At 45.8% G+C, this 27,715-nt stretch overlaps 1 protein-coding gene across 10 annotated transcripts in view; it reads right to left on the bottom strand.

Moving 5' to 3' along the window:
• SLC4A11 (solute carrier family 4 member 11) overlaps positions 1-27,715 on the bottom strand; it is a 285,187-nt gene that overhangs the window by 18,198 nt on the left and 239,274 nt on the right. For 7 of the 10 annotated variants that reach the window (XM_077280313.1, XM_077280311.1, XM_077280312.1 and 4 more), the window contains exons 5-14: positions 26,640-26,871; positions 20,324-20,405; positions 16,898-17,021; positions 16,564-16,767; positions 16,256-16,324; positions 11,387-11,471; positions 9,434-9,559; positions 3,877-3,990; positions 3,435-3,567; positions 2,233-2,306 (exon numbers count right to left, since the gene is read on the bottom strand). In XM_077280313.1, coding sequence (XP_077136428.1) covers positions 2,233-2,306; positions 3,435-3,567; positions 3,877-3,990; positions 9,434-9,559; positions 11,387-11,471; positions 16,256-16,324; positions 16,564-16,767; positions 16,898-17,021; positions 20,324-20,405; positions 26,640-26,871 — 1,243 coding nt within the window. The remainder of the gene's footprint in view (positions 1-2,232; positions 2,307-3,434; positions 3,568-3,876; positions 3,991-9,433; positions 9,560-11,386; positions 11,472-16,255; positions 16,325-16,563; positions 16,768-16,897; positions 17,022-20,323; positions 20,406-26,639; positions 26,872-27,715) is intronic. The other 3 variants (XM_077280318.1, XM_077280320.1, XM_077280316.1) reach the window with 2 other exon arrangements.

Here is a 27,715-nt window from a genome sequence, read left to right as displayed (position 1 = left end):
GAGTAATACTGAAATGTATTGATAATCTGAGATGTGCCCTCTTATGGAGAGTAATACTGAAACGCGTTGATAATCTGAGATGTGCACTCTTATGGAGAGTAATACTGAAATGCGTTGATAATCTGAGATGTGCACTCTTATGGAGAGTAATACTGAAATGCGTTGATAATCTGAGATGTGCACTCTTATGGAGAGTAATACTGAAATGCGTGGATAATCTGAGATGTGCACTCTTATGGAGAGTAATACTGAAATGTATTGATAATCTGAGATGTGCACTCTTATGGAGAGTAATACTGAAACGCGTTGATAATCTGAGATGGCCACTACTCGAAAGGGGACTGAAATGCACTGAATTTAAGATTCAGTGAAGGACTGAAATGCATTAGTAATTTGAGAAGAACATATAGAAAGGCTGACAAGCTGAAATGCGTTGAGCACAAGATACTGATTTAAATATGACCAATGGAGAAAGGAGGAACTGAAATGTTTTAATTTGAGATACGCACTTCTATGGAAGAAGGAGGGACTCAAATGCGTTTATATTTTTGAGATAATCACTATGGAAAAAGGGGACTGAAATACAATGATATTTATTCGAATAAGGGGTGGTGGGAGAGAGGAAATGATTTATAATAAGATGGTAATATAAACTGACCACTACTGGAGGGACTGAAATGTGTTGATAGATTGAGACGAGCACAATTGAAAGATGAGCCCTCGTATGGAGAGTGGGAGTGAAATGCGTGGATAATCTGAGATGAACGCTCTACTGGAAAGGGGATTAAAATACACCAAATTTAAGATTCCGTCAATGATAGAAATACACTGATAATTTGAAAAGATGGAAGAGCTGAAATGCGTTTAGGGAAGATGACGACTATTCTTTAAAGGAGGAAACGAAAGGTTTGATCATTGGAGCACTGATATGGAAGGAGGGACTCATGCGCCTTTATAATTTAATGGGACTACTAGGAAAGACTGAAATGCGTCGGTAATTTGAGAAAACTACTAGAGGGAGTGAACAGGTTGATCACTATAAAAAGCCGGGACCTGAATTAACCGATAATGGTTCCGTACACAGAGATAGGCGGACAATGAGGTGATCGAGAACCGGCGGCTGCCCGTGACTAACGCATTTCCTTGTCGCTCTTCCTTTATGTAATGGGCGCAGATAACATTCGATGGAGGCCACGTTTACACTCCGAGGTGACATCTACTTTGTGAGCAGCGGATAAAAGGCGATGACACTTGGGAGGTGACGGCACATTTTGGAAAGACTGAAACGCGTTGATTGTTTGCTACACATAGGTCAAAGGTGTGCGACTAAAGGAGGACTATGACCTAGGTGGTCGGTGCGAGGGTCTACGGGTGGCCACATCTGTAGCAGACAATGGGCTCGGAGCGACGCGTTTCCTTGTGTTTTTTCCTTTATGTGATGGAGACGGGTGAGAGCAAGACCGGGGGGGATGGCGCAGAGCAGGTGTTACTGGGAGAGAGGTCTATTTTATACAGCCAGATGTCCGCAGCTTCCTGCAGCTCCCCCCTAATAAGCAGCACAAGGGGGCCGCGATGTGCTAACCAACGCGGAAATATCCGACCTCGGGGCCACTGCAGGAGAAGCGAGGCCGCCGTATGATGTGCCTCCAATAATCATAGGAACGGACACCCAGGGGTTAATAGAGATGCCCTCAAAATATACATATGGCTGATAACAGAGGATAATAGAAGATTACATTACTATTTAAGCCACAGATCAGCAACCAATGCTGTGGAACCACAATCTTCAGCATGACCTGATAGCTGCAGGCTGTTAAGTCATGGTGGGAGTTGTAGTATCACAACAGCAGAAGGTCCCAGGTCTATGCAAATATTACACAGCGGCTGATAACAGAGAGCAAGTGATAAGACCCCACTGCATAACTAATGGACGTGAAACGTTATGTGCTCGCTCAGACGGGCGCGGGCTCAGACGGGCACAGCTCTCCGCCCGCCGGTCACAGCAGCTGACTAGTGTGAAGGGAGATCAGAATCCCCCCGATCACAGGACTCCTCGTAAAAGTCAAAAATGCGGCTATTTCCAGATGACCCAAAGCCCCTCCAACATGTCAGACGACACCGAGATCAAGTGGTATCCCCCCGACATTTATACACAGGAGCCTTATAATAACCGCACCGTCACCGCATTGTTCCCGAACACTGTCACCGAGGTTATAAATACGGAGGACTTACTTTTGATCATTCCCTTCAGCGCATCGAGTGCAAATGTCATGGATATAAAAAGGGCGATTATCTCTTCTGTCGACCTGAGGAGGGAGAACAAACCCAGTGTTACCTCATGTATTATACCCCAGAGCTGCACTCACTATTCTGCTGGTGCAGTCACTGTGTACATACATTACTGATCCTGAGTTACCTCATGTATTATACCCCAGAGCTGCACTCACTGTTCTGCTGGTGCAGTCACTGTGTACATACATTACATCACTGATCCTGAGTTACCTCCTGTATTATACCCCAGAGCTGCACTCACTATTCTGCTGGTGCAGTCACTGTGTACATACATTACATTACTGATCCTGAGTTACCTCCTGTATTATACCCCAGAGCTGCGCTCACTGTTCTGCTGGTGCAGTCACTGTGTACATACATTACATTACTGATCCTGAGTTACATCCTGTATTATACTCCAGAGCTGCACTCACTATTCTGCTGGTGCGGTCACTGTGTACATACATTACTGATCCTGAGTTACCTCCTGTATTATACCCCAGAGCTGCACTCACTATTCTGCTGGTGCAGTCACTGTGTACATACATTACATTACTGATCCTGAGTTACATCCTGTATTATACCCCAGAGCTGCACTCATTATTCTGCTGGTGCAGTCACTGTGTACATACATTACATTACTGATCCTGACTTACATCCTGTATTATACTCCAGAGCTGCACTCACTATTCTGCTGGTGCAGTCACTGTGTACATACATTACATTACTGATCCTGAGTTACATCCTGTATTATACCCCAGAGCTGCACTCATTATTCTGCTGGTGCAGTCACTGTGTACATACATTACATTACTGATCCTGACTTACATCCTGTATTATACTCCAGAGCTGCAGTCACTATTCTGCTGGTGCAGTCACTGTGTACATACATTACTGATCCTGAGTTACATCCTGTATTATACCCCAGAGCTGCACTCACTGTTCTGCCATAGTGCACCAGGCATACAATTTTTAGCAGTGCCTTTACACCACAGCTCAGTGTCATCCAAATGAAGAAGAGATGGATCCCACCTATACACTGGAAAGTATAGACCACCACATTAAAGTCCTATAAAAATGGAGGCTTCAATAATTGAAATCAATGTTCTTCAGTTATTATTTTCCATTATTATCATTATTTCTGATTATTAATAATCCGTTACCTCTTGAAGAGCTTCATGACCATGCTACAATTGAAGAGAGCGTAGAGGATCAGGAAGCAGCTATTCCACAGCCCCGTCCAGGCGTAGAAAGCTTTAAAGTCCAGGTTGTAATCATCACAGATGCCAACGATAACTGCGGGAAGAGGAGACTGGGGGTCATACTCCCAAACACACAGGCTGTGAGCGCGTGATACAGGGGAGCCATGGTTCACTCCCTGAGCAATAGACTATGGTGACGGAGCTCACTAAGGTCTCCTCTTTCCTCGGTATCATTTTGGTGGAGTATGCGGGCAACACCGTCATCCACAGACCCCTTTCCTCGCCAGCAAATTATGACGTTCATCCTATTAGTCGAGGGTCTTGCAGACCGTGTCAGGGTGGCACATTTATCATCACAGTGGGCTAAAGTCTACGACGACGGCAGCCACATGCGCATACCTACCTTTGATATATATAGCCAACGGTGCCGTCGTCAATAATACCACAAGAGGTTGCCCGGAGAGGAGGGAGTATATCACCCCCCCAATGCCCTGACCAATAATCGTCTTCTGCACGTCTGGAACGACAGGTGAACATGGTGTTGAGTACACAATTCAAGGTATATATAAAAACAAAACATAAAAAAAACAACAACATTTACAAAAACTAAAATCCCAAAACAAAAAAAAAAAAATTGCAAATACACACATCAATAAAACAGAGCCAAGATCTAGCAAGGTCACCCATCAACTTTTGTCCTCCATGATGATATACAGTTAGGTCCAGAAATAGTTGGACGGTGACCAAGTTTAGGCATTTCAGCTGTTTACCGAACCATAGTGAAGATAGTTCTATAATTAATCTGGGCTTAAAGTGCCGACTCTCAGCTGTAATCTGAGGGTATTCACATCCTAATTGGAGGAAGGGTTTAGGAATTACAGGTCTATTCCAAGGGACCAAAAGTAAGTGAACAATTATCTCCGAAGCTCTTTAATTGGCAGAATGGGATTTTCCCTCATTAATCCATCATCAGTTAAGCAGGTAAAAAGGTCTGGAGCTGATTCCAGGTGTGGCATTTTCATTTGGAAGCAATTGCTGAGAACCCACAACATGTGGTCATCAGTTAAGCAAGTAAAAGGTCTTAAGCTTGTTCCAGGTGTGGCATTTGCATCTGGAAGCAATTGCTGAGAACCCACAACATGTGGTCATCAGTTAAGCAAGTAAAAGGTCTTAAGCTTGTTCCAGGTGTGGAATTTGCATTTGGAAGCTATTGCTGTGAACCCACAACATGTGGTCAAAGGAGCTCTCAATGGAAGAGAAACACATTATCATTAGGCTGAAATAAAGAAAACATTCATCAGAGAGATCAGAAATGTTAGGAGCGGCCAAATCAACAATTTTGGTACATTCAGAAAAAAAAAAAAAATGCACTGGTGAGCTTGGGAACACAAAAAGGCCTGTATATCCAGGAAGGCAACAGTGATGGATGATCGCAGAATCCTTTCCACAAAGAAGAAAAACTCCTTCACAAACATCCAGCAAGTGGAGACCACTCTACAGGAAGTCGGTGTCCGAGGATCTAAGTCTACCATGAAGAGAAGACTTCATGAGAATGAGAGCAAATAGCGAGGGTTCACCACATGGTGTAACCAGTAATCACCCTTAGAAATAAAAAGACCAGATTAGACTTTGCCAAAAAAAAAAAAAAAAAAAAAATCATCTAAAGAAGTCACCCAGTTCTGGAAAAGAAAAACGAAGATCAACCTGTACTAGAATTACAGGAAGAAGAAAGTCTGGAGACGGATTGGAACGGCTCCTGATCCAAAACATAACACCCTCTGTGACACATGGTGGAGGCACTGTGACGGCACGGACAGGCATGGCTTCCAATGGCACCGAAACACTAGTGGTTATGGATGATGTGACTGAAGACAGAAGCAGTCGGATGAACCTGGTGGGTACAGGGCGATACTTTCTGCTCAGATCCAACCACATGCAGTAAGGTTAATTGGACGCTGATTCACAGGACAGATGGACAACGACCCAAAACATCCTGCGAAAGCAAAGAAGTGGGAAATTCTGCAATGGCTGAGTCATCCCCAGATCTCAGCCCCATCGAGCCGCATTTCACAGGCTGCAGACAAAAGGCAGAAAGAGCCACAAGTAGTAAAGGTGACAAAGCCTCACACCGGAGGACACCAGCGATGGTGACGGCCATGGCCTCCAGACTTCAGGCCATCATTGCTGCAAAGGATTCTCTACTAAGTGTTAAAAATTAACATTTTATTTATGATAACATTTTGTCCAATTACTTTTGAGGAGGCTTGTAGGAAAATGGCCACAATTCTTAAGAGGTTTCACCATGATCATTTTTATACAACCCCTTTAATAAAACCTGAAAGTCACAACTTCAATTGGATCTCAGCAGTTTCATTTTACATGCAAAATAGCATCCCGCAGAGCTGAAATCACGAAGATGCGGTCACTGTACAAATATTTCTGGACCAAACTAATTAAATTAAAGCTGAACTTCTCTGCAAAACACAATCTCCAAAATCACTCATTCAATCTCTGAAAAATCAGAGAGTAAAAGTTAAATGTCTTTTTAAATAATCTTTACCATTTTGCTGCTGCAGAGTGTGTGTGTAAGACAGAAGGAGGGAGTGGGGAGGAGTAGTACAGACATTTCCAGAACAGAGAGGGGAGAAAGCAAGAACAGTCTCAGAGAGGGTAGAGAAAAAAGGCTGTATACAACAAAACAAAGTATAGGATGGAAAAAAAAAAAAAAAGTACAGGATGGAAGCTGTGCTGATATAGGAGCCTATGAAGACAGCAATACTCTGGATACAAATATCTAACCCATGTTCCTAAGAGAAAAAGCATGTAATGTTATAGACAGGGGAGAAAGCATGTACTCGCTCAAGGAGGGCAGAAAAAAAAAAAAACAGACTGAACAAAAAGACAAAAAAACATAATAGAAGCCATGCTGATATGGGAGCTCACGAAGACAGCAATATTAGGGGCCCCAATCCAAGAGACAGGTTCAATATACAAAACAAAATTCACTTTTATCAACAATTACACTGTTACAATTAATTTTAAAGTTGAGTAATTTTGCTTCATTATATTTATATCAGTCGTCCATGATTTCATATCTTCTCTTTGCCTATCCAAAATTCTGCTGGTTGACTTTAGAAACAGACGTTCAGCTCTACACCCTGACAACTTTCAAAATGCATTTGCACTCACTTGGTAATACTGGGGGGGCTGATCCTAATATACAAGTATCTGACTACTACTGACCACCACTAGGGGCACTGATCCATGCATACCAGTACATGACCACTACTGACCTCCACCACTAATCCATACATACCAGTACATGACTACTACCGACCTCCCCCACTAGGGGCACTGATCCATACATACCAGTACATGACTACTACTGACCTCCACCACTAAGGGCACTGATCCATACATACCAGTACATGACTACTACTGACCTCCACCACTAGGGGCACTGATCCATGCATACCAGTACATGACCACTACTGACCTCCACCACTAGGGGCACTGATCCATACATACCAGTACATGACTACTACTGACCTCCACCACTAAGGGCACTGATCCATGCATACCAGTACATGACCACTACGGACCTCCACCACTAGGGGCACTGATCCATGCATACCAGTACATGACTACTACTGACCTCCACCACTAGGGGCACTGATCCATGCATACCAGTACATGACTACTGACCTCCACCACTAAGGGCACTGATCCATACATACCAGTACATGACCACTACGGACCTCCACCACTAGGGGCACTGATCCATGCATACCAGTACATGACTACTACTGACCTCCACCACTAGGGGCACTGATCCATGCATACCAGTACATGACTACTACTGACCTCCACCACTAGGGGCACCGATCCATACATACCAGTACATGACTACTACTGACCTCCACCACTAAGGGCACTGATCCATACATACCAGTACATGACCACTACTGACCTCCACCACTAGGGGCACTGATCCATGCATAGCAGTACATGACTACTACTGACCTCCACCACTAATCCATACATACCAGTACATGACCACTACTGACCTCCACCACTAGGGGCACTGATCCATACATACCAGTACATGACTACTACTGACCTCCACCACTAGGGACACTGATCCATACATACCAGTACATGACCACTACTGACCTCCACCACTAGGGACACTGATCCATACATACCAGTACATGACCACTACTGACCTCCACCACTAGGGACACTGATCCATACATACCAGTACATGACCACTACTGACCTCCACCACTAGGGACACTGATCCATACATACCAGTACATGACCACTACTGACCTCCACCACTAGGGGCACCGATCCATACATACCAGTACATGACTACTACTGACCTCCACCACTAGGGGCACTGATCCATACATACCAGTACATGACTACTACTGACCTCCACCACTAGGGGCACTGATCCATGCATACCAGTACATGACTACTACTGACCTCCACCACTAAGGGCACTGATCCATACATACCAGTACATGACTACTACTGACCTCCACCACTAAGGGCACTGATCCATACATACCAGTACATGACTACTACTGACCTCCACCACTAGGGGCACTGATCCATGCATACCAGTACATGACCACTACTGACCTCCACCACTAGGGGCACTGATCCATACATACCAGTACATGACTACTACTGACCTCCACCACTAGGGGCACCGATCCATACATACCAGTACATGACCACTACTGACCTCCACCACTAGGGGCACCGATCCATACATACCAGTACATGACTACTACTGACCTCCACCACTAATCCATACATACCAGTACATGACTACTACTGACCTCCACCACTAAGGGCACTGATCCATACATACCAGTACATGACTACTACTGACCTCCACCACTAGGGGCACTGATCCATGCATACCAGTACATGACTACTACTGACCTCCACCACTAGGGGCACTGATCCATACATACCAGTACATGACCACTACGGACCTCCACCACTAGGGGCACTGATCCATACATACCAGTACATGACTACTACTGACCTCCACCACTAGGGGCACGGATCCATGCATACCAGTACATGACTACTACTGACCTCCACCACTAGGGGCACTGATCCATGCATACCAGTACATGACTACTACTGACCTCCACCACTAATCCATACATACCAGTACATGACCACTACTGACCTCCACCACTAGGGGCACTGATCCATGCATACCAGTACATGACCACTACTGACCTCCACCACTAGGGGCACTGATCCATACATACCAGTACATGACTACTACTGACCTCCACCACTAAGGGCACTGATCCATACATACCAGTACATGACTACTGACCTCCACCACTAGGGGCACTGATCCATACATACCAGTACATGACTACTAATGACCACCACTAGCACTATGTGTACGTATCCTTGTACACCAGCATAGAAATTTACAGTGACTGAACATTATATGAATTTTCTCTCAGTCATTAAGGAAGAGAGCACAAACTTGTGTCTTAATGGAGGAACCAGAGCTCTTGAGGAAGCAGCAGCTGCAAAACGTACCCCAGAACCCCATAAATCGTGGCTGAGCAGACCTGGCTGTGATCTGTACCTCGCCTGGATTCAGAGACACCCTGTCTACATGAAAAGTCCTAGAACTCACATTGTATTGGGGGCGAAGAGGAATATTACGATCTGTCTGATGACCACGGTCAGAATCACGAAGTCAATGGAAGATCACAGTCACCACATTCGAATTCCAGGCAAGCAACGTATCTCCACGTACACAATGTACACACAGCCAGCACAACGGAGGCACCGTCTACACGACCACACATCCCAGCAGCACAGACGTAAGTAGCTCCGATGCTACCCACCTGTTTAATCTCTTCCAAGTTGATAGATGCAAAACAAATGATCTTCAAAGAAAATCTTACCAATCACCCCGCGAGTGTTTTCATCATTCAAAGAGCCAAAGGCGATAGAAGGCAGGAGGCAAGCAAAGTACAAGAAAATCGCCGTTGTAGTGTACTTTCCGATGGCCTTGTTCTTTCCGATAATGCCTGTGGGGAAAAGTAGAGCAACAAAGCCTGGGGTTACTGCTGGGACCGGAAGTAAAATGGTCATCATGATATGGTATAGTAATGGTATAAAGGTGCGGCAGAAGAAGAAGTATAAAAAAAATGACACCGTGAGAGAGAAGGCGGCGCGGGGGAAAACCGAGAGAGAGAAGGCGGCGCGGGGGAAAACCGAGAGAGAGAAGGCGGCGCGGGGGAAAACCGAGAGAGAGAAGGCGGCGCGGGGGAAAACCGAGAGAGAGAAGGCGGCGCAGGGGAAAACCGAGAGAGAGAAGGCGGCGCGGGGGAAAACCGAGAGAGAGAAGAAGGCGCGAGGGAAAACCGAGAGAGAGAAGGCGGCGCGGGGGAAAACCGAGAGAGAGAAGGCGGCGCGGGGGAAAACCGAGAGAGAGAAGAAGGCGCGGGGGAAAACCGAGAGAGAGAAGAAGGCGCGGGGGAAAACCGAGAGAGAAGGCGAGGGGAAAACCAGGAGAGAAAGCGGAGGAAAAACCGAGAGAGAGAGAGAGAGAGAGAGAGAGAGAGAGAGGCGGGGGGGGAAAACCGAGAAAGAGAAGGCGGGAGAAAAACCGAGAGAGAAGGCAGGAGAAAAAACCAAGAGAGAAGGCGGGGGGAAAACCAAGAGAGAAGGCGGGGGGAAAGGCGGGGGAAAACCGGGAGAGAGAAGGCGGGGGAAAACCGGGAGAGAGAAGGCGGGGGAAAAACCGAGAGAGAAAGTGGGGGGGGGGGGGGAAACAGAGAGAGAAGGCGGGGGGGGTTATGGAACTGGGAGAGAGAAGGCGGGGAAAGAAAGAACAAAACTAAAAAGGAAAGAAAAAAAAGCTGGAGACAGCAACATGGAGAAGTATGGGGAGAAAGACTAAGATAGAGCGATGGCCGGAGATGGAGAGAAAGTCTTGACTTGAGATAACTGAATAACATTTAAAACATTTAAAATAAAATAAAAAAATAATTTTTGGTGCAGATGTAATACAATCCCCCATGTGGAGACGCCTTTAATTGACGATAGACCCATCCAGTTTCCGCCACCATGCAGGAGCACCAGAGATGGATGACCCGGAGCTCGCCCCTCGGAGTCCCCATTATATAATGGCGGGGGGCATTATTAGAATATTATTGTGTGAGTGCATATGAGGGGTCTGTAGAGGCGGGGGGGGGGGGGGATTAAGGACACCAGAAGGCAGGTGAGGAGAATCATTACCGCTGATATCTTAGTGATGGCTTTGTGACCCATTTCGTACAGCGCCGGCCACATCCAGGAGCCGCGGCTCATAGCAGTAACTGGGTCATATCATTACTGCCAGGGAAAGCTAGCGATGAGCGAGCATGCTCAGATAACTCGCTCATCACTAGTAATTACTATCTAATATTATAGCTGTGATCAGGCAGATTGTTTATGATGAGGCAGAGCGATTCAGAAGATGACAGGGACATCTGTATCAGCCTTACATTAACCCCGTCTCTGTACTAGACCACCAGGTATACTACAGTAAACCCCCTCCACCAGGGATCCCCTTGAATGCCTTTTTGTGTGGTGATTTGTTGGGTATTCAGCAGCTTTATGGCCATCCCTGAACGGTAATATTCATTTCATGCAGCTCAGTATTTGTATAAGGGAACATAATCCCGAGACTTAGGGGGTAACATTGGCCGGGAGGTGTTGGGGTGACCAGGATCCCTGCCCCGGCGCCTCCATACTACTCTACTCGCGGGCTGTACATTTTCCAGACCGCAGGACTCACGGTCAGCGCCTCTTCTCTGCTCTCCCGCGGTACGACCTCCAGGGTTCGGGGAGAGTAAGTGAGCGAATCTTACCGTCTGTGAAATCCAGGTGGTAGACGGGCAGCCTGCGCGCGATATCATCGAAAATTCCCTTTCCCACATTTAAGAATTCCTTTAACTGCAGAGAAGAAGGGAACAGTATGAGGGTCCGGCAGTGACGACCCCACAAGCCCTAAAATCACACATGATGCATCACCACAGCAGAGGCAGGATGACCTGATGCTACTGAACACCAATCATGGTCAATGAGAGCTATGGAGGTCTCTGCAGACCCCATTACATATGCCACCACACAGAGAGCGGATGATGAAAATGGACAACCCCATTACAGGCTGAACAGGAAATCCAGTCATAGCTGAAAGTGTTGGCACCCTTAACTTATTCCAAAAAATTATTGCAATTACAAACACAAAAAAAAAAAGAAACGGCAAATTGGACAGAATTTCACATAAAACTCCAAAAATTGGATGGACAAAAGTGTTGGCATCTTCCCAAAATTGTGGGCAAACAACTTTGTTTCAAGAATGTGATGCTCATTCACACTCACCTGTGGCAAGTAACGGTAGGGGGCAACATGAAAATCACACCTAAGACCAGATAAGGGGAGACGTTGATTCAGTCTTTGCATTGTGTGTCTGTGTGCGCCACACGAACCATGGAGAACAGAAAGAGCAGAAGAGAACTGTCTGAGGACTTGAGAACCAAAATTGTAGAAGCATATGAACAATCTCAAGGTCACAAGTCCATCTCCAGAGATCTTGATGTTCCTTAATACACAGTGTGCGAGATAATCTAGAAGTTTACAACCCACGGCACTGAAGCTAATCTCCGTACATGTGGACGGCAGACAAAAAATGATAGTCCATATGGTGGATAAGCAGCCCCAATCAAGTTCCAAAGAAGTCCAAGGTGTCCTGCAGGTTCAGGGGATCAGTGTCAGCGCGGCAGTGGTCCAATCAAAAACAAGCAATTAGAATATCAACTTGAGGGGCTGGTCTAGAAATCTGACCTCCAGGGTGACTCTATAAATTTGGCTTGTATACATTCAAAATTGTTCACATGTGAAGGCAGCCTGGGAAACGGATGTGTTCCACCAACTCCATATGCACCCCCCCCTCAAGGAGAAGAAGCAGACTACAAGTTAGCCATTCCTGTAAGTTTTCTGTTTATTTTGTACTGTTTTGCATAAGTTGTATGTCTTTTTATTATCATATTTGTATACCTTTTTCTTACTGTAAGCACTGAACCTTTTTGTATTAAAGTATAAGACTTTAACAAGTTGAACCTTGAATGTTCTAAAGAATCCATAGCCTAAGCGGTGTGAGCGCCTTATGAGTAGTAGACATTATTCGTAATTTCCAGGACTCATCGCCCGTGTGTTCGGTGAGTGCAGCAGCAGCATGTATGAGCGGGTGTGTGGCCTGGGTCGGTGTGTGATTTATGCTCCCATTACAGCATAGGACAGAGGTTGAATGCTGGACTGAGAGTGGGGAGATAGATTAACCCTTGCAGGCACAACCCCAAGTCACATGCTGAGAGCGGGTCCATGACGAATTGGAGGCAACATGGAAGGGATTCGTGACAGCGGGAGACCCAGGAGGAGCCCACTGCCAACACACAGACATAAAAAGCCAAACTGCAGTTTGTCAAAATGTATATGAGCAAGCCAAAATCCTTCTGGGAAAGCATCTTATGGAAAGATGAGACAAAGTTTTTGGGTAAAGTGCATCTTTCTACTGTTTACCAAAAACAGACTGAGGCCAACAAAGAAAAGAACACAGTACCTACAGTCAAATATGGTGGAGGTTCAAAGAGGTTTTGGAGTTGCTTTGCTGCCTCTGGCACTGGGTGCTTTGATTGTGTGCAAAGCATCATGAAATCTGAAGATTGCCAAAGGATTTTGGGTGGCAATGTAGTGCCCAGTGTCAGAAAGCTGGGTTTCATACCTAGATAACGGGTCTTAATGACACCAAGCATACTTCAAGAAGCCCCCAGAAAGGGATGGAACCAAAGTGCTGGAGAGTTCTGAAGTGACCAATAAGTCCAGATCTAAATCCATTGATCACCTTTGAAGAGATCTTCTCTTGAAGAGATCAACTTTCTGTTGGGAGAAGGCGCCTTCACATGAGAGACCTGGAGCTGTTTGCAAGAAGAGTTCTCCAAAATTCCAGGGGAGCGGTGTAAGTAGCAATTGACTGCAGGTTTGTTTGTTTTTTTTAGGACCTAGCCAAAAATGTTGAGGGTGCTGAAAATTTTATCTGGCCCATTTTTAGGGTTTTGTGTGAAATTATGTCCATTTTTGCCTTTTTTCCTCTATTTTTTTGTGTTGATCCTTATATAAAAAAAACACAAAAATTGTACTAATAAGAACACACATTGTTGTCAGTGACTAGAAACTCGCCATATTACACCAGGCAATGGAGGCAACGGATCTGCGACTCAAGCAGCGAACATCAAAGTGCAGGATCACAATCACACAAAACCGAGAAACGATCCACAACGCATCAGTCCCACTGTGAGAAGCTCATGGCTGCCCGCATGCCATCAAGGCGAGGGACGCACAACCATCAGTCCAAGCAATGCTGACAGCGGCATGGATGGCGGTATTACATAACAAGGAAAGGAGCGGCTGGTACATCAGGAAGCAGCGCACGCATAGGTTTATATTACATGGAATGAAACGCAACAGCCCAAAGCATGATATACACCAATGTGCAGCGTTTATAGCCTGTGCACAGCCAGCGCCGGGGGCCGACGGGTGCTTACAGCAGAGACGGAGAGAGCCCGGATTCTCATCTATGGGGGCAGTATTATAGTAGTTATATACTTGTACATAGGGGCAGTATTATAGTAGTTATATTCTTGTACATAGGAGCAGTATTATAGTAGTTATATACTTGTATATAGGGGTAGTATTATAGTAGTTATATTCTTGTACATGGGGGCAGTATTATAGTAGTTATATTCTTGTACATAGGAGCAGTATTATAGTAGTTATATTCTTGTACATAGGGGCAGTATTATAGTAGTTATATTCTTGTACATAGGAGCAGTATTATAGTAGTTATATTCCTGTACATAGGAGCAGTATTATAGTAGTTATATTCTTGTACATAGGGGCAGTATTATAGTAGTTATATTCTTGTACATAGGAGCAAGGAGCAGTATTATAGTAGTTATATTCTTGTATATAGGGGTAGTATTATAGTAGTTATATTCCTGTACATAGGAGCAGTATTATAGTAGTTATATTCTTGTACATAGGGGCAGTATTATAGTAGTTATATTCTTGTACATAGGAGCAGTATTATAGCAGTTATATTCTTGTACATAGGGGCAGTATTATAGCAGTTATATTCTTGTACATAGGAGCAGTATTATAGTAGTTATATTCTTGTACATAGGGGCAGTATTATAGTAGTTATATTCTTGTACATAGGAGCAGTATTATAGTAGTTATATTCTTGTACATAGGGGAAGTATTATAGTAGTTATATCCTTGTACATAGGGGCAGTATTATAGTAGTTATATTCTTGTACATAGGAGCAGTATTATAGTAGTTATATTCTTGTACATAGGAGCAGTATTATAGCAGTTATATTCTTGTACATAGGGGCAGTATTATAGTAGTTATATTCTTGTACATAGGGGCAGTATTATAGCAGTTATATTCTTGTACATAGGAGCAGTATTATAGTAGTTATATTCTTGTACATAGGGGCAGTATTATAGTAGTTATATTCTTGTACATAGGAGCAGTATTATAGTAGTTATATTCTTGTACATAGGGGAAGTATTATAGTAGTTATATCCTTGTACATAGGGGCAGTATTATAGTAGTTATATTCTTGTACATAGGAGCAGTATTATAGTAGTTATATTCTTGTACATAGGAGCAGTATTATAGCAGTTATATTCTTGTACATAGGAGCAGTATTATAGTAGTTATATCCTTGTACATAGGGGCAGTATTATAGTAGTTATATTCTTGTACATAGGAGCAGTATTATAGTAGTTATATTCTTGTACATAGGAGCAGTATTATAGCAGTTATATTCTTGTACATAGGAGCAGTATTATAGTAGTTATATTCTTGTACATAGGAGCAGTATTATAGTAGTTATATTCTTGTACATAGGAGCAGTATTATAGCAGTTATATTCTTGTACATAGGAGCAGTATTATAGTAGTTATATTCTTGTACATAGGAGCAGTATTATAGCAGTTATATTCTTGTACATAGGAGCAGTATTATAGTAGTTATATTCTTGTACATAGGAGCAGTATTATAGCAGTTATATTCTTGTACATAGGAGCAGTATTATAGTAGTTATATTCTCGTACATAGGAGCAGTATTATAGTAGTTATATTCTTGTACATAGGGGTAGTATTATAGTAGTTATATTCTTGTACATAGGGGCAGTATTATAGTAGTTATATTCTTGTACATAGGAGCAGTATTATAGTAGTTATATTCTTGTACATAGGGGCAGTATTATAGTAGTTATATTCTTGTACATAGGAGCAGTATTATAGTAGTTATATTCTTGTACATAGGGGCAGTATTATAGTAGTTATATTCTTGTACATAGGAGCAGTATTATAGTAGTTATATTTTTGTACATAGGAGCAGTATTATAGTAGTTATATTCTTGTACATAGGGAGCAGTATTATAGTAGTTATATTCTTGTACATAGGAGCAGTATTATAGTAGTTATATTTTTGTACATAGGGGCAGTATTATAGTATATTCTTGTACATATCTAGCTTTTCAACACTGACCCCTGCCTTATCTGCTGTCACTATAGAGGGCACATTATTTGCCACCTCTGCAGTAAACAACCACCCAGTCCCCGACTCCTAGCAATGACGGGCAGCTTGTGGTTCTGAGACACAGACCAGAAGACAGAAGAAGGAGTTGTGGCAGACCTGCCTGGAGGGCCCGGCTCTTGGAACAAGTAGCAAATCCTTTAGGAGAAGGGGTAAAAGGACAGGAATAAAAAAACAAGTGAACCAGCAATAACTCAAACCTACAAATAAAGTGACAGCCGTCAGCAATGGATTATTCCTAGGCCCCAGGTCAACGACAGCCCCCAACGACGCTTGGAGAACGGCTTTGTGTGATAGGGGCTTAGTCTTGATGGGGCAATGGCGCCTTTCCGTTTGCCAGCACAGTGCAGGTTGGCGATCTGAAGCCGGACACTCACCTGTAGAGGTTTGTGGCTGCTCGCTTTATGGCCGTCTTTGCCTGAAGAGTGCTTGTTGGCTGCGGTCAGGAGGTGCCGCTGGTGCACCAACGCATCCTTAAACTCCTCTACTGTTTTGGTCTCTAGAAGTTTCTGTCGGAACTCAATGTCAGAGAACATGGTGGCAAAAGTCCGGCCAACTTCTGTTGCGGTTTTGGTACTTTTCTAAGCAGGAAGAGAGCAGAATTATGGGAAATGGAGCATTATTGAAACTACTGCCCTGACTAAGGACTATACCTGAATATCACATTACCCCTATATTCCAGCACCCAATGGTCCGGCACTCAAGACTCACCATTTTTGGCGGAGCCACGACGAGGATGACGAATCTGACTTCACAAGAGTTCTCCCCCCAGTTCTGCGGCTTCTCCAGTCGGCTGATGCAAACATGACGTTTCTGAAGTGTCTTTATACTGCAACTGTATGGCGGCACAAGAAATGACGCTATGCCTAATGGGACTTGAAACTTATACCCACATAACTGACCTCCCCTGGTATAACATGAGCACAAACACTGCGCCCCCGCCAGAAGCTTCATAGCCAAGCAGCCGTACATCACCAAGCACAATGCCGAGCGTCGGATGGAGTGGTGTAAAGCCGCCACCACTGGACGGATTCTGTGTAGTCATGGATGGAGGAGTCTGGTTTGGTGATGTTACCCCCTGACTGCATTGTGCCCCCTGTACAGGTGGTGGAGGAGGAGGATAATGCTATGGGATCGTTTTAGGGTTCGGTTTAAGGGAAATGTAATTCTTCAGCACAAGACGTTGTGGACAATTGTATCTCCAGCTTTGCGGGAACAGTTTGAGGTTGGCTCCTTTTGGTTCCCCTTGACTGTGCCCAGTGCACAAGGTTCATACCGTCATAGAGGAGAGAACATGAGCGGCCGCACAGAGCCCGGACCCCCAACTCCATCCAACGCTGGACACGGCCTCTGTGTAGTGTATGTGTACATGTGTGTGCACGGTCTGGGGGTACGTCAGATAAAAGCTCCAGGGACGGCTGAATGAAAGCATTGTTCCACGCAGACGTATACAATTAACTTGTAAGCAGATCCACATGGGGCTCCGGGATGCTGACGGGCTCGGGCAGTTCGCTCACACGGAGAAAGTGCGGCGCGTCTGCAGGAGCCTGTGCTAAGTAATACATAGTCCAGAAACATCCAAAAGTTAGCAAAAAGTTTTTTAAAAAGTTAGTGATTCACCTTCCGGGACAACTTTCCTGCATTACGTAAATGCATGCTCATTTAGACTACTGATGAGTTTTGCTGTTGGGTTTCATTACAAAATGTCGCACCGTTTGGCTTTTCTGACCTCTGGGTTGTGCAGGTTTTGTACTGGCTACAGAAGGAGTTAAAAGGATCTGTCAGTGAGCTTAGTAGGACAGTCTAAGGAGAGTTTGTACTACTCTACTGCTAAATCAGCTGAGCTACAAAGCGCAGGAAAACATGGGGCCTATAAGAAGAAAATTGGGGCAAAATTTTGTATGAACCTCAACAGCAAAAATAAACAACAAAAAAATTGTCCAAAAAGGTGGAGACCAGACCATCTCCATTTGTACAGCATCTATAGTGTCACTTATCGGGACACGGACGATGACAAGTCCCGGGGCGGTCGCCTGGTGAAGGACTGTCTGCCATTTATATGTATCGTGTCTCTATGTCAGGTGCAGAAAAATATCCGAAATCTGCCCCAGACTACACGAGGGGCGTTCCAGAGTTTATCTTCCAGCTGACGGCTGGTGACCCCGTGTGCTTCCACTGCAGGGACCCTTGTTTGGACTCAGGATCATGGAGCTGGACCAAAGTATCATCACCTATAATTAGATTATAGATGTCTCCGGGATTTTCTCTAAGCGTATCCAATCTCTCTGGTGACATGTTTATTTGCTCAGGTGTTAACATTCATGGCACCCGCTTTTGACATCATGAACGGTACTGGAAACTGTGCCAAATGAAATGCCTAATTCATGACCCCTAACACTGACTTTGACCTGACTATCTTCCAAAATCACAGTCAAGGAAGCGGTGAACCCCGGGCGCCTCCAAACTATAAAAGTTTTGACAATAAAAACCCAATTTATTCCTCTAATGCGCTTCAGAGTAGATTCAACTCTACTCCAAAAAACGTGTTGCATGAAAAAAATCTGTTTTTTTTTTTACCCTTAAGACTTAAGTGATATTTAGGCAGCTCCTGAGGTTTACCGTTGCCTTGCTCCTCTCCATTTACCTTGTTCTCCACCACTGGGAGCAGCAGTCAAACCTTGGCTTTAATTCTGCTCTTAACGGAGATCGCGCCACACACAACCACCCACACAGGTGAGCGTCTAGTAGCCAGTCTACCCTCACCCTATGCTGGTGGCATCACACAGAGCGCCCCTTTCATTTTTCCTAAGCACATTTCCTCTGAAGGTTTAGCAGGTCGCCATGCCCACGAAGGAGGAGCATCTTCACCTGCTGATTTTCTATGCAATTTTTGCCTAAAACTTTACTAGGGAGTGAGGAGGGATCAGGATCATCACCATCACCATCATCATCATACACAGCCATTATACTTCCATGGACTGTTAACACTTCATTTTTTTAAAATTCCTTCATGGAACGAAGCTCCAAATCCCTTACTTTCCTTGTAGAGCCGCACTGAACTGCACTTGCCAGCCTGTCACTTCCAGAGCTTTCATCAGCCTGAACTTCTCCAGGAAAGCTCAGCTCTCTACTGCTGGGGTAGATAACTTATGGAACACCCCTCGAATACTGCTCTCAAGTGTTAGAAAACGGAAAATGATAAAAATAAAAAAAATTAATAAAATCATACGGATTTAAACGTCTCTCTTGGTGTGAAGGGGTTAAGGCCGCTTTGCCTTCTTCTTTGTTGTCTAGCTGGAGGCTGAAACATATGGAAGTCTACGATAAAAATCCATTTCCGCTGCGATAAAGTAAAGTCATAGAAAATCGGTAGATGTGGACTACGTATGCTCAACTAGGCCTGGGGATCTGGAACGTAGAAAATCAGTAGATGTGGACTACGTATGCTCAACTAGGCCTGGGGATCTGGAACGTAGAAAATCTGTAGATGTGGACTACGTATGCTCAACTAGGCCTGGGGATCTGGAACGTAGAAAATCTGTAGATGTGGACTACGTATGCTCTACTAGGCCTGGGGATCTGGAACGTAGAAAATCTGTAGATGTGGACTACGTATGCTCTACTAGGCCTGGGGATCTGGAACGTAGAAAATCAGAAGATGTGGACTACGTATGCTCTACTAGGCCTGGGGATCTGGAACGTAGAAAATCGGTAGATGTGGACTATGTATGCTCTACTAGGCCTGGGGATCTGGAACGTAGAAAATCGGTAGATGTGGACTACGTATGCTCAACTAGGCCTGGGGATCTGGAACGTAGAAAATCGGTAGATGTGGACTATGTATGCTCTACTAGGCCTGGGGATCTGGAATGTAGAAAATCAGAAGATGTGGACTACGTATGCTCTACTAGGCCTTGGGATCTAGAACCGTACGGGCTGTGATCACTACACAACCATGTGATTTTAGTTGATTGCCTTGCAGTGGGACACTTCCTTTTTTTCTGTATTTTTTTTTTTTTGTATTTGCAAAGCCAAAAGCAGGCAGACATACAATTTCCAGCACCCGCAGAGCATAGCATTGGCAAGCATATTAGTATTATAGCAAACAATCACGCTGAAAGCACAGGTCTTCCTTACATTATGCAGAGCCAGGATTGCTGATACTGAATGCCCATGGTCGTGGCAGACACTCCTTGAATCGTGTCGGAAAGCAGATGTACTGTAAGAAAGAATGAAAAAAAAAAAAAAAATTAAATTAGTTAAAAAAATAAATAGAATAAAAAAACATCCACATTTTCCCCCCTTATCTATGAGGACTCCACGGTGAAGGACATCCATTACTATGTGTGATGCATGGCGGGCGGGAGCCATGAAGGCGGCATTGTGAGGAGGACACAACTTGTATTATGTAATGTTTTTGGATGGGATTTATGTAACCATTTCCATCGCTCGCTCAGGCCACAACTCTTCAGCAGCAGGAGGGGGGGGGGGGGGGGGGGAGTAAGTGTCGAAACATCGAAGTTGGAAAATCCACAAAATACAAGATTTCTGCAGTTGTTGAAATAAAGATGCGTGAAACGCGCAGAGTAAAGAGGGACTGGAAACGTTTCAATGGCTGCAGGCGATATTTTTATTCTTGCAATCTAAATTTACAAGAAGATAATGACACGAGGCCGCGCCAGTGAGAGACCATGTAATCATCTAACACGGGGCACCAAAAGGAGCCAAAAAAAGCAAGAAGGGGTTTGTTAAATTAAAAATGAATAAAAAATAAATAAAATGGAGAGATATAGGGTTCTGGAAGTGTAGGGAAGATCATCATCACTATCTCTTTGTGTGGGAGGAGACCTGAAGAAACATGGGGAGAACATACAAACTTCTCGCAGATGTCATCCTTTGTGGTTTTTGAACCCAGGACCCCATCGTTGCAAGGCGACAGTGCTAACCACTGAGCCAACGTTCTGCCCCAAACATCTAAGTCCTATCAGGAGTCCTTAATTAAAAGCAATTTACGATACAGCCTCCATAGCATTTGCTTCTAGCAGCACCACACGAGAAACCTCCGTATTTGGTGGAGAATGCGGGCACAATAGGATTTCCTCAGTAACGCAGACGTCAAGCTTGGTTCTGACTTGTGAATACCTTTGTGCCGCTTTCAGAAATCAAAGAAAACAGAAAGCTTCCCATTTAGTTGCGAAACTGATTTTAAAAGGAGTTATCCAGTTAATTAATAAACATGGCTTATCGATCAGGGAAAGCGACCGCCGGTTTGTCCTTCAAGCTTTAGAAGACACTTTGTATTTTTACAGTCGAAGTTACTGGGATGACACTAAAGATGCCCAAACGTCTTTGGAAGTATTTTGCTTTTTTTTTTTTTCAGTTTCAAAAACTGATGTTATAAAAACACAAAACAACTTGTTGGCAAAAACCATTGTTAGGACCAATGCCGAAGAAAAGCTGCACAATGCTGGCACTCCCCGGCAGCCATACAGTGGAGGTGGCACATGCTCACACTCCCCGGCAGCCATACAGCGGAGGCGGCACATGCTCGTACTCCCCGGCAGCCATACAGCGGAGGCGGCACATGCTCACACTCCCCGGCAGCCATACAGCGGAGGCGGCACATGCTCGTACTCCCCGGCAGCCATACAGTGGAGCCGGCACATGCTCACACTCCCCGGCAGCCATACAGCGGAGGCAGCACATGCTCGTACTCCCCGGCAGCCATACAGTGGAGCCGGCACATGCTCGCACTCCCCGGCAGCCATACAGCGGAGGCAGCACATCCTCGTACTCCCCGGCAGCCATACAGCGGAGGCGGCACATGCTCACACTCCCCGGCAGCCATACAGCGGAGGCACATGCTCGCACTCCCCGGCAGCCATACAGCGGAGGCACATGCTCGCACTCCCCGGCAGCCATACAGTGGAGGCGGCACATGCTCACACTCCCCAGCAGCCATACAGCCGAGGCACATGCTCACACTCCCCAGCAGCTATACAGCCGAGGCACATGCTCACACTCCCCGGCAGCCATACAGCGGAGGCGGCACATGCTCACACTCCCCGGCAGCCATACAGCGGAGGCACGTGCTCACACTCCCCGGCAGCCATACAGTGGAGGCACATGCTCACACTCCCCGGCAGCCATACAGTGGAGGCACATGCTCGCACTCCCCGGCAGCCATACAGTGGAGGCACATGCTCACACTCCCCGGCAGCCATACAGTGGAGGCACATGCTCGCACTCCCCGGCAGCCATACAGTGGAGGCGGCACATGCTCACACTCCCCAGCAGCCATACAGTGGAGGCGGCACATGCTCACACTCCCCAGCAGCCATACAGTGGAGGCGGCACGTGCTCACACTCCCCGGCAGCCATACAGCGGAGGCACATGCTCACACTCCCCGGCAGCCATACAGCGGAGGCACATGCTCACACTCCCCGGCAGCCATACAGCGGAGGCACGTGCTCACACTCCCCGGCAGCCATACAGCGGAGGCACATGCTCACACTCCCCGGCAGCCATACAGCGGAGGCACATGCTCACACTCCCCGGCAGCCATACAGCGGAGGCACATGCTCACACTCCCCGGCAGCCATACAGCGGAGGCACATGCTCACACTCCCCGGCAGCCATACAGCGGAGGCACATGCTCGCACTCCCCGGCAGCCATACAGCGGAGGCACATGCTCACACTCCCCAGCAGCCATACAGCGGAGGCACATGCTCACACTCCCCGGCAGCCATACAGCGGAGGCACATGCTCACACTCCCCGGCAGCCATACAGCGGAGGCGGCACATGCTCACACTCCCCGGCAGCCATACAGCGGAGGTGGCACATGCTCACACTCCCCGGCAGCCATACAGCGGAGGCACATGCTCACACTCCCCGGCAGCCATACAGTGGAGGCACATGCTCACACTCCCCGGCAGCCATACAGCGGAGGCACATGCTCACACTCCCCGGCAGCCATACAGCGGAGGCACATGCTCACACTTCCTGGCAGCCATACAGCGGACGCACATGCTCGCACTCCCCGGCAGCCATACAGTGGAGGCACGTGCTTCCTTTCCTATGTCAATAAGGTTATTGCCTAGTCAGACAAACTGCAACAGCTGCTTCACCTCAGCCGGAGCTGGAAGGAATTAGATCCGAGTCTCTAGGGCCAATGAGTCACCTAACAAATATTCAAGAGGGAGGAAAACAAGAGGCCAATTGGCATTTGATCCTACGGCCCATCAGCCGCACCGAGCGTTGCCTCCTGGTGCCATTACAAGGAGTAAACACGGGAATTGGGCAAGTTTATTATTACCGCCTCTCGCTCGCCTTCCAAATATGTTGTAATCAGGAGAAAAAAAAAGTGCATGAGAAGCAGATTGTTCTATCTGCCCATTGTACAGCCATATTGTGCAATGTGTCAGAAGAAATGCAAGTCAGGGGCACAGATATAACCATCCCAGACAGCTCGGCACCAAAAGGGCACCCTGGGCAATGCTATAAGAACGGCTCCCTTGTATAACATACGGCTTACAGATGTGTATTACATACTGCACCGCCACGTGAAAAAGTGAGATCGGCGGCAGCTAGATGACTCGGAGCCTGTGATAGCGGCCTACAGGGAGCCTGCAGTGTGCACGAACCCTACTCGGCAGCACAAGCCCATGTACAAATGTCAGCAGCACCCAGGGGCCTGCGCAGGGGACCCTCTCACCGTCCGGGTGCCTGCGCAGGGGACCCTCTCACCGTCCGGGTGCCTGTGCAGGGGACCCTCTCACCGTCCGGGTGCCTGCGCAGGGGACCATCTCATCGTCCCGGGGCCTGCACTCAGCATGTCCGAGCATGCATGAGTATTCAATAAGATGGCAGACAGATGCATGCTCCTGGGGCTCTGGAAAAGGGACGGGGCATTGTAGTTCGGCATGTCCAATCTTTCTCTCCTCTGATATTTGTGGGGTAAGCGTGCCATAAACACTACGAGGCCGGCCAGTCCCGCAGAAAACGTTGAGTTAACCAGAGATTAGTCTGATGCGGAGGTCCTTTGAGGTTGGTGTAAACATGGAGTTCGGGCATGGGAAGCCCTGTATGTGATGTGCCTAGGAGTCCGGGGATTATCCACCATCTATCACTACTTAATAATAAGGAGTGGGGGGTAACACAGTAAGGCCGGCGTCACACTCAGCGTATGTAAATACGGTCCGTTTATTGCGGCCGTAATACGCAGAAATGTTCCCAAAATAGTGATCCGTATGTCATCCGTAGGCAGGGTGTGTCAGCATATTTTGCGCATGGCATCCTCCGTATGAAATCCGTACTGCGATATTTTCTCGCAGGCTTGCAAAACCGACATATGGATTTATGTGCTCAAATGTTCGTTAAAACATACATACATACATACATACACACACACACACACATACACACTGTATTTATATTTAATTCACCGCAAGATATGTGAAAAGCCGGTAATTCAATTGCCGACTTTTCATTTCTCCTTCCCAAACCCGACATGATATGAGACATGATTACATACAGTAAACCATCTCATATCCCCCTTTTTTTTTTGCATATTCCACACTACTAATGTTAGTAGTGTGTATGTGCAAAATTTGGGCGCTGTAGCTTGTAAAATAAAGGGTTAAATGGCGGAAAAATTGGCGTGAGCTCCCGCGCAAATTTTCTCCACCAGAGTGGTAAAGCCAGTGACTGAGGGCAGATATTAATAGCCTAGAGAGGGTCCATGGTTATTGGCCCCCCCTGGCTACAAACATCTGCCCCCAGCCACCCCAGAAAAGGCACATCTGGAAGATGCGCCTATTCTGGCACTTGGCCACTCTCTTCCCACTCCCGTGTAGCGGTGGGATATGGGGTAATGAAGGGTTAATGTCACCTTGCTATTGTAAGGTGAGACATTAAGCCAGATTAATAATGGAGAGGCGGCAATTATGACACCTATCCATTATTAATCCAATAGTACGAAATGGTTAAGAAAACACACACACAATATTTAAAAGTATTTTAATGAAATAAAGACACAGGGTGTTGTAATATTTTATTATACTGGTAATCCACCTGAAGACCCTCGTTCTGTAACAAAGGAAAAATAAAAAAAACAATATCTCATACCTTCTGTCGCTCAGATCAAGTCCCACGAAGTAAATCCATCTGAAGGGGTTAAATCATTTTACAGCCAGGAGCTCTGCTAAAGCAGTGCTCGTGCCTGTAAAACCCCCGGGGAATGAATGGAAAGCGGGGTGACCTGCAGTTACCTTGAGTCGCGGTGATGCGCCCTCTGCTGGATGTCCTCATATGAACTCGAGCGTGGGAACTTTTCCAAGGCTCCAGTTCATGAGAACATCCAGCAGGGGGCGCCTCACCGCAACTCAAGGTAACTACAGGTCATTCCCCTGCAATCCATTCATTCCCGGGGGTTTTACAGGCACGAGCACTGCTTTAGCAAAGCTCCTGGCTGTAAAATGATTTAACCCCTTCAGATGGATTTACTTCGTGGGACTTGACCTGAGCGTCGGAAGGTATGAGATATTGTTGTTTTTTTTATTTTTCCTTTGTTACAGAACGAGGGTCTTCAGGTGGATTACCAGTATAATAAAATATTACAACACCCTGTGTCTTTATTTCATTAAAATACTTTTAAATAATGTGTGTGTGTTTTCGTAACCATTTCGTACTATTGGATTAATAATGGATAGGTGTCATAATTGACGCCTCTCCATTATTAATCTGGCATAATGTCACCTTACAATAGCAAGATGACATTAACCCTTCATTACCCCATATCCCACCGCTACACGGGAGTGGGAAGAGAGTGGCCAAGTGCCAGAATAGGCGCATGTTCCAGATGTGCCTTTTCTGGGGTGGCTGGGGGCAGATGTTTGTAGCCAGGGGGGGCCAATCTCCTGGCTATTAATATCTGCCCTCAGTCACTGGCTTTACCACTCTGGCGGAGAAAATTGCGCAGGAGCCCACACATTCCACATTAGTAGTGTGGAATATGCAAAAAAAAAGGGGATATGAGATGGTTTACTGTATGTAATCATGTCTCATATCCTGTTGGGTTTGTGAAGGAGAAATGAAAAGCCGGCAATTGAATTACCGGCTTTTCTATAGAACACTGCTGCGTATTTCTCACAATTCACACTGCTGGTCCGTGTGTAATCCATATTTTTCTCGCCCCCATAGACTTTCATTGGCGATTTTTTTGCGCAATACGGTGACAAACGCAGCATGCTGCGATTTTCTACGGCTGTAGAAGACCGTATAATACGGATCCGTAAAATACGGCTGATAGGAGCTGGGACATAGAGAATCATTGGGCCGTGTGTAATGCGTATTTTTTACGGATGTATTTTCTGCGCTCATACGTCCGTAAAACTCGCTAGTGTGACGCCGGCCTAAGACAACATGCCCGCATAACGAGACCCTTACGTACCATTCCCTTCCCTTGGAGAGCCAGCGTCTGTGAATAATGTACCCATTATTTTCTCAAAGTTACAGCTCGGATCGATGTTCTCAGGTTCTTCCACATAGTGCCTGAGCATTTCCCGCAAGACGTCATCCAGGGAGGTCGCCGTCTCGTCCAGGATAATGCTGGCTTTGGCAAGGAAACCGTCCAGGTCTCGATGAGCCCTCACCTCTTCTTCAAAATTTTTTAACTTTAGGTACTGGAAGAAAAAAAAATAAAATAATTAAATAAAAACAGGAACTGAAAACAGATCATCACTTTAAGAGCAGAAGTGACGAGGCAATGAGGAAAGTAACTGGAAACCAGTCACTATCTGCACTGGAGACCTCTAAAGTGGGAGGCGGCCATCAATTATAGAGGTTGTCCCATGAAGACAACCCCGGCCCATATCCCCAATCCTCATCCAACCACCCAATACTGCAATTCTTAACTAATCACTGGGGCTTTTTAGGCTCAAACTTCTAGTTGTTTCAGTAAACACATTAATCTTAGCAGCAATGCGTAGACTCCACCCCTTTTTGTACTGAAGCATCTAAGGAGCGTGTGGAAAGGGCATTATGAAGGGAGGTGAGCTGTGATATCACCTATTGTGAATGGTGGATCCTGTGTTATCTACTGTATATAGAGGTGTTATCAGTCATTGTACAGGAGGAGGATGTGAGCTGTGATATCGACTATTGTGAATGATTAATGCTGTGTTATCTTCTGTGTAAAAAGTTATCAGTTATTATAATCCTGCCGCTGATGATAATGAGCCTGTTGAAAACTCTCAAAAGCCCATTTGTTTGGAACGAGTAGAGAAATCGTTTTCTTGGCACAAATCAGACATCCGGATTGAAGCTTCTCAGAATTACTATATAGCGGTAATTAGTTGAGGTTACTTCTAGGCCAGGATTGTAAAGGAGCATGGATGGTTAGTAGGTCCTGAAAATCTGAAGACGTGACCAATTTCCGTTGGTCAGGTCACCCTAGATACAACGATGTTGGGCGAGGGCCGGTTAGTGATTGCATCTATGGTCAGCCTTCTTGATGCCTCTGACGGC

Source organism: Ranitomeya variabilis, chromosome 1 (genome assembly GCF_051348905.1).
Source record: "Ranitomeya variabilis isolate aRanVar5 chromosome 1, aRanVar5.hap1, whole genome shotgun sequence".
Taxonomy (NCBI): domain Eukaryota; kingdom Metazoa; phylum Chordata; class Amphibia; order Anura; family Dendrobatidae; genus Ranitomeya; species Ranitomeya variabilis.
The sequence above is the reverse complement of the archived record's forward strand: the minus strand, read 5'-3'. Positions and strand labels throughout refer to the sequence as shown.